We start from the raw sequence: 8,558 nt of genomic DNA on the forward strand, positions 1-8,558 counted from the left end.
GAAGATAAAGGATATGCTACACAAATAAGGAGAGGAAGATGTAGTTAAGGGTCTAGCCATGATTGATGCTAGTCAACATCTTGGATTGAATATCATTTCCAAGATGAGATTCATGCAATTTTACTAAGACATTACAGTACACGTACTAATCACGATCAAAATAATCTCCATGAGATTGCTGTTAGCTTTCGACTATTACGACAAGAAGGCTACTATGTGCCTAAGGTCAGTCTAAGAATCACTCAACATCACAACAAGTGTGAACAAGCACAAATTCATCCTATCTCTGAGCTAAAATTTTCATTCACTGTATCAAAATTCGAAATCTAGACATGTTTGGTATAAGATGCTCTCATACCATCTAAAAAAAGCAGTCAACCTAAGAGCTTAATGCTATAAAATCGAAAACAATTTTATTATCTCTAACTAACATCATATACATAGACATGAACATTTCATAATTCTGATACACAAAATCTGGTTTTGGTCTGCTAAAGCATTTGCCAATATGCAGGGGGTTTTGACAAGTTTCAGGAGAGGAAATTTAAGGAAAAACTGAGTTATGACATAAAGGGATTAATAGGTTTATATGAAGCTTCTCAGTTGAGTGTAGAAGATGAAGATTTACTTGATGAAGCTGGAGAGTATAGTTATGAACTTCTAAGTTCATTAATGGTAACAAATAGTCTTGACTATAATCAAGCTAAAGCAGTACAGAATTCACTGAAGCATCCATACTATAAAAGCCTACCGAATTTAATGGCCAAAAACTCCTTAATTAGCTGTTTAAATTTGCAAGAGGAAAATCAGTGGATGAGTGATTTACAAGAAGTTGCAGAGTTCGACATGAAAAAAATTTAAAAAATTTATATTGTATTTTGTATGAATTTGACAAAAAAAAAATCAAATATTTCGTCCGCATTTAAAAATATTTATGTTTAATTCTATTATTAAATCACAAAAAATGTGAAATCTTTTTTAGCAACCGGTGCAGAATAATAAACAAAATATTTGTGTTTTATAATGATGTTTGAAATTGACTCAACTTATCAACTTACCAACATTAGGGTAAAATTGCACCATTTTAGATATTAGAGGTAAAATTGCTCATGTCCGTCAATGTTAGAGGTATTTTTGCACTTTATTCTACAGAGATATCTATATATACATATATTATACAAATTTCATTACAAATATGTTAATCAAATTTGAAAACCAAAAGTACAAGTTTTTTTACTTATATAACTAAGGTAGTTTTGCATTTGCATATACAAAAATAGATAATTAAAAAAAAAAAAACTTTAAAACATTAACATATTTGTGTGAGATGACTAGTTTAATAGGTTAAAACATATTAATCTATACATTTTAATTTGTTAAAATTTTCTCGTGTTGTCACATGAATTTAGGGAGTTAATCATTCAACTTTAAGCAAGTTGAGGGACTAACAGACACTTTGTATATATTCCCTAGTACTGTCTTGTCTTGTCTGGATTTGTTTTGTTCTTTTCATTGAAGAATTGTGGGGCCAAATTGTACATCCTCTAGACATAAATGGACTTGTGAAGGATTCTTATTAATGTTATTAGAATTGTGGGGGCAAATTGTACAATTGGACTTATGAAGGACGTTTTGGCATATTCAATACCCAATCAGGTGGTTTAAGGTAGATGATAAGGAATTTGATATCTATTTAATCAAATGTGTTTATATATACATATAACTGCATAATGTACATGGTATGTCCTTGTCATGCTGACACACCCCCACACGCGAAAGCACACTTGGGGTTGAAGCGTGACAACACACAGGCCCATATTACCATGAATCGAACCCTGGACCACTTGGTCTGATACCATGTCATGGAACCGTTTTAGCTAAAAGCTCAAGCTGATAGAGTTGATTAACTTACCCATGCATTCTATCCACCATATATAGCTGATAAGCAAATGATTTTGTTCATATAGATGGGACATTGCTTCCATTGAACAGCTTCCAGACTACATGCGGATATGCTTCCAGGCTCTTGACAAGATCACAAATGAAGTCAGCAACAGGGTTTATGAACAGCATGGTTGGAATCCCATTGTTTCCCTACGAAAATCGGTGATAAATTTGCATCAAATTTAATGCTAAATGGTCAACAAAATATATTCCTCAACAGAATTTTAACTAATCTTAATTAACGATGCAGTGGGGAAATTTGTGCAATGCATTTTTAGTTGAAGCAAGATGGTTTTTTACTAGTAACTTACCAAGGGCCGAGGAGTACTTGGAGAATGGGATAGTGAGTACAGGTGTTCATGTTGTTCTAGTTCACCTTTTCTTTCTTGTGGGTGAAGGTATAAACAAGGAAAATGTTGAACTCATTGAAGGGAATCCTGGCATTATGCGCACCACATCCAAGATTCTTCGGCTATGGGATGACTTGGGATCTGCCAAGGTAACATCATACTTCACATACAAAAAGAAATAAAACATTGAATTTAAAAAGAGAAAATAATGTGCAGGATGAGAATCAGGAAGGCCACGATGGATCATATGTAGAGTATTACATGAAGGAACATCAAGAATCTTCTCGAGAAACCGCAAGAAAGTATGTTCTTCATATGATTTCAGACACATGGAAACAGCTCAACCAGGACTGCCTGTTTCACAATCCATTTTCACCAACTCTTGCAAAAGCTTGTCTTAATATTGCAAGAATGGTTCCTATAATGTATAGTTATGATGAAAATTGCAGCCTTCCTCTTCTCGAGGAGGTTATGAACTCCTTTGTGCACCAAAAAGTTTCAAAGTAAATTAGCTCGGGGATAAACCAATAATTTCATTTCTCTAGAATAAGGCCATTATGTTTTACTTCCATAAGCAGAATCGAATTGCACATTTCATATACCAAATATCACGCTCAGGAATAAAGACCTATAATCTATAGTAATTGTTGAACAACTTTCTTTTTTACAGAAATATCGAAACTAATGAATCAAATTAAATTAAACAAACATTTCCTTTCAAATGACTATCTTTTGAGAAGTATTACAACATCATTCACAATGGGAAATACCTGTCATTTCAAGTCACCATGTTTGAATCAATGTGGTCCCTGGCTTCCTGCTGTAAAATGCAGTTTGAAAATTTCTTGACAACCACCACAATAACGTTAGTGAAAACATATCCACCAATCATCACAGAATGACCAAAAAATTCATGAGAAAGTATTCCAGAATGGTACAGCACTAGTTCTAAGACGGATGAATAAACACATAACGAAAATCAAGATAGCCAAGTTTGAAAATGTCTTGACAACCACCACAATAATGTTATTGACCAACAAATTCATGAGAACAAGTATCCCAGAATGGCACAGTACTAGTTCTAACACGGGTGAATAAACACATGACGAACAACAAGAGAGCCAAGGTTGACCAAATATTATTCAAGGGAGGAGGATCAAAATTCCATATGAGAAACGTTTCTGTTTTATTTTCTTTTTTTTTTTATTGAGAAAAACATGTGCCAAAAAACAATGGGAAGAAAGACAGAGGAAAAGGAGATATCAGCCTTTTGAAGTAACTTAACTTTTCAGTTCTACTAGATAATCAAGATAAGGACATATGCCAATATTATTACATTCATAGTCACAAATGTTCAATAAAGTCAGCAAAAAATAGTAAAAAAAAGTTCCAATATTTTAAAACAAGAAGCAGAAGACTACTCTAAATATCCAAAAGGCATACTTAATTTAAAAGAGAGATGGTTATTTGATTTCCCCAATTCCACAAGCTCCTTTGCTTCTTCAACCTTTGACTGCTTAACTAAACCATTCACCACAGGCTGGAACAAGGTTGATCTCACAGGCAAACCTTGATTAATGATCTCAATACACAACTCATGAGCCGTGCTAAAATCATCCTTCCGGCAAAAAAATGGGATGAGCGTCACATAAGTCACCCTATCCGGGATATAACCAGATCCTCTTAGTTTCAAATACCAATAATAAACTTTCTCCACATCATCATCAACACAGAACCCTGTAATTACAGCATTGAAACTGATAACATCTGGTTGAACTCCTTTCTCCTCCATTTCACCAAACAATTCAACTGCTTCTGTCATTCTTTTCTGTGACACCAATCCTCTTAACCTCGAATTATAACTTCTAACATTTGGAACAATGTTCTTGCTCTCCATCAAACCCCATATTTCTTCTCCTTGCTCTAAATTTCCACCCCCATAAAACCCATTTAAAAGAGTGTTAAATGTAATCAAATCCGGCTCCATACCCCTCTTTTCCATCTCATCAAGCACTAATAAAGCAGAATCTTGCTTACCCATTTCAAAATAACCCTTGATGAGAGTGTTAAACGAAATCACATCAGGGGTAATCCCCAATTTATCCGGAAAATCCCTGAGAATCTCCTCAAGTTTGTCATACTTGCCTGCATCAATGCAAGCAGACAATAGCGCATTAAAAGAGCGCACAGTACGCTCGCACTTTAACTCAGTCATTTCGTCGAACAGCTTGTGAGCGTGCTCAAACATGCCAGCTCTGCCATAAAGCAAGATGAGGCGAGTGGTGAATTGTTCATTGGTGATATCTTCGAACTTCTTTTGATGCTCAACGATGTCTTCCACCATGGATAACTGATTGGCAGCTTTAAGGCGACGAACAACTAAGAAATAGTCTTTATGCTTGAGGGCACGAAACTCAGGGGACTGGGAGGATTTCTTGAATTCGTCCACCATTTTCTGAAGCTTGTGGCATTTCGTAACGGAGGGGCTGGCGGCGGTGCCGCGAACATTGAAGAGGGTATGAAGACGGTAGCAGAGGGAGGTCATTGTTTTCAGTTGCCCTTTTTCTGGCTGCTAACATCTTACCTAGTAGTGGGAAGAAGGATTTAAGCCTCGTAAGTTATTGGCACAACTTGGCAGCTACTCATTTTTTAGGTTAATTTCGCCGGTTTGCCCTGCAAGCAAAATTAAAACAAATGACTTGACACTCTTAAAATTGAGAGATATTTCCAAGTAAATATTTTTTAAATAAAAACGCGAAACCATTTAGATTTTTTTTTTTTTTTAAATCAACTCTTTCTATTAATACAGAGCTTGTTCGTTTTACTCATAGTTTGCTGTTGTTGTTTATTATTTGCTGTTGGAAAAAGACTGTTCTTCCAAAAAAAACATAGATTTGTGCTTTTGTAATAAGCATGGATTTGTACTTTTGTAACAGACTACTTTTCAGGTGTAAAAGCAAACACGATGTCACTGAGGTTCTATTTTGGACCACTTTGTAATTTTCAAGGAGTCTCCAATCAGTAGAGGGGAAGGCTGGAAACTCCCCAAATCCTAGCAGGTCGCTCAATCCAGCGACCTGTTTGGAAAAAAAATGATTCATCACATATAAAGAACAAAAAATGGAATTGTGATACACTTACATGAGCTATGAAAGAAAAAGTAGGAGCGTGGGTATCAAATCTATAAATTGACGCGTTAAACTTTGAAACGAAAAAGAAAGTGGCCGAAACCTCCAATAGCACATGTTGCTATATTTTAATTGAAAATTGGTTGTCAACCAATTTAATACTATATTCAAAATTGGTTGATCAACCAATTTAATAGTATATTATTTTGTTTTTTTCAGGTTTCATATATATATATAACAGAACGGTAATATTTTGAATTTAAATTTTTTTTATACATAATTTGATATTAGTGTTGTTATACTTAGCCACAAATTCCCACCCCTAGCCCCGTGAAAGGACGAAAATGCCCTTTCATTGGTTTTGGGTGGAAAAAGCCTCTTTTTTTTGCCTTTCCGACACACGGGCGTGTGGCTATCACACCTCACCGTGTGGTCGGGCGTGATAGCCACACGCCTCACCTTATTGTCAGGCGTGTAGCTATCACGCCCGACCACACGGTGTGGCGTGTGGCCATCACGTCCGACCACACAGTGAGGCGTGATAGCGACACGCCCGACCTCACGGTGGGGCATAATAGGCACACGCCCGCGTGTCGGGAGGGCAAAAAAATTAGTCCGCTATTCAATTAAACCCGTAAATACATGTTACGTGTTCAAACTACACAATTTTAATTAAAACCTGTAAATAACATACAAGTTTAATTAAAACCCGTAACAATAATATAAGTTAATAAATAAATATTAACTAAAATTAACAAAATAAATTAGCAAAATAAAAATTTAGTTAAACAAAATAAAATTTACAACAACTAAACTTACACAAATTAAATTTACAATATAAAAATTTAGTTAAATTAAATTAAACAAATTAAAAATAACAAAAATTTAATTAAATTCAACTAAATTAAAAAAAAATTGCCCATACGCCACACGGGCGTATGGGCATCACGCTGTCACCATTGTGAGGGCGTATGAACATCACGCCGCACCACAAGTGATGGCGTATGAATATCACGCCGTCACCTATGGTGAGGCGTGAGGCTATCACGCCTTCACCTGTGGTGCGACGTGATGTTCATACGCCGCACCAGAGGTGACGGCGTGATCTCCACACGCCCCATGTCCCGATTCCGATTTTGAATAACAGCAAAATCCGATGCAAAAAACGTCCAAAAAAACATCAAAATCAAACGGAATACATATCATAGGTCCCTTTCCTTTACCGATCCATGTTTTTATTGATAAATTAGTCCGGATTAGATTAAAGAGAGTTTAGGTTGTTTGAGAGAATTTGAAAATTCTAAAAATTGTCTAAAGGGTATTTCGGTCTTTTCACGGGGCTAGGGGCGGGAATTTGAGGCTGGGTATAGTAATTCACTATTTTATTTATACTATAAAACATCTCATTTAACCCATAAAAATCACATTCAATCTAAAAACCATCTTCCACTCTTAATATATTTTTATACAATGGATTCCAATGATGAATACAGTCAATATTATTCTTACGTTCTAAATTCTCAAAACGTAGCAAATAGTACGTGGACCAGCACGTACTTGGCATTAAAAAAACTCCACGACATTATGGATGCTTGTGTAATATTACATAACATGATTGTTGAAAATGAGAGGCACACTTACTCAAGAAACTTTCCAACTGAGGAATTTTCTGAGCCCATAGTTTCTGATGACATTCAACATGGGCATGTTCCGGATTTTGCTGCTTATCTCGCAAGGGATTTACAAATCCGCGATAGAAACATGCACGGTCAACTAAAATTGGATCTAGTTGAGCACATTTGGGAACGTTTCAGAATCACCGACATTACTACTTGAACGTCGGAAAATTTTACTCTTTCAATCATGTTTTCCTTTTAATTTAATGCATTTACCTTGTTCGTTTTTTTCAAATGTATGTTTCCTTAATGTAATGCACTTTTGTTAATTACTAAAATCAATTAAAATTCAGAGAAAATAAATTATATTTACCTATTAATTTTTAAATCCAATTAAATAAATTATATAAATTTATTCGATTAATATTAAATATTGGTAGATTTTTATAAAATTAATATTAATTCATTAATGAATTTTATTATTATTATAAAATAGGTTAATTGATTAAAAGTAATGAAAATTAAATATTATATTACGTGTGGGACCCGTGATTGTGACTAACCACTAGAGAGGATTTTTTTTAGTTGTTTTGTTGAGAGGGTTGTTAGAAATTGGTGAGGTGGAATGGTTGTATGGTGTGCAACCCTCCAACCACTAGAGTTGCTGAACATCTCCAATAGAGGGTGTTTAAAGGAGTGTCGGCTGATATGGCACTGGGTTTGGCAACTTTCAAATGGTGCCTACTATTGGAGTGATGGTGGGTGTCAAAGAAGGTTGTCAAACTTGGTGATTTACTTGATTACTATTGGTGCATATTTTTATGAGTATCTTCTTTCACTATTAGTTGACAATATTTATAATTAAAATAAATTATATATAAAATAATGATTTATGGGGCCATTGTGACAACTTTTAAAGTTGCTTACTATTGGAACATTTTTTAACAAAAATTGTCAAGAGTGATGTGGATGATTAAATTAATAAAATATTATATTTTAGCATGGTATGTTAAGTTTTGGGACTCTTTGAAACAACCTCTACTTGATATGCTCTAACCAAACACCAAAAACTCTATCTTTTAAAGTGAAAAGGCAAACATGCGCATGAAAAGCAGCAACCAAACACCTCCATAGTCTAGTTTTATGGCTGCAACCGCATATTTAGTTCAGTTGTTTATTGTCGATAGATATTAATTATAGAAGTTGGTATTTGATGAAGGGATAGGAATAAGTACAAAGGATAGGATATGGATAATAATAAAAAAAATTGGAATATGAATAAAAATAAGGTAATTAGGAATTATTATTCTATATTTGGTATGATAGATATTGATATGGATAAAATAATATATTTTACTATATTACCACGTTTAAACTATATGACATTGATTTAGTGGGCTGCTATATACCGCAATATATTTTCCACCTACCGCACTTTTTTTGATAATTTTGCCCTCCTCATAATTTAAACTCAAAAATTCAAAAATCTCAAATCCTCTCTAGCTTTTTGGTTTTTCAAA

At 34.4% G+C, this 8,558-nt stretch overlaps 2 protein-coding genes across 2 annotated transcripts; one reads left to right on the top strand and one right to left on the bottom strand.

The window, feature by feature from the left end:
* The first annotated feature begins 30 nt into the window (after positions 1–30).
* LOC136232095 (probable terpene synthase 13) lies at positions 31–2,860 on the top strand. The gene is made up of 4 exons (XM_066021133.1): positions 31–225; positions 1,968–2,106; positions 2,195–2,443; positions 2,511–2,860. The coding sequence occupies exons 1-4, from the start codon at positions 170–172 to the stop codon at positions 2,799–2,801; spliced, it is 735 nt and encodes a 244-aa protein (XP_065877205.1). The 5' UTR covers positions 31–169; the 3' UTR covers positions 2,802–2,860.
* Positions 2,861–3,570: 710 nt separating this feature from the next.
* On the bottom strand, positions 3,571–4,988 carry LOC136232093 (pentatricopeptide repeat-containing protein At3g13150-like). The gene has a single exon (XM_066021126.1). It carries the CDS (start codon positions 4,837–4,839, stop codon positions 3,712–3,714), a length of 1,128 nt encoding a protein of 375 aa, XP_065877198.1. The 5' UTR covers positions 4,840–4,988; the 3' UTR covers positions 3,571–3,711.
* Positions 4,989–8,558: the final 3,570 nt, after the last annotated feature.

The sequence above is a fragment of the Euphorbia lathyris genome, chromosome 6, assembly GCF_963576675.1.
Source record: "Euphorbia lathyris chromosome 6, ddEupLath1.1, whole genome shotgun sequence".
In the NCBI taxonomy this organism is placed as follows: domain Eukaryota; kingdom Viridiplantae; phylum Streptophyta; class Magnoliopsida; order Malpighiales; family Euphorbiaceae; genus Euphorbia; species Euphorbia lathyris.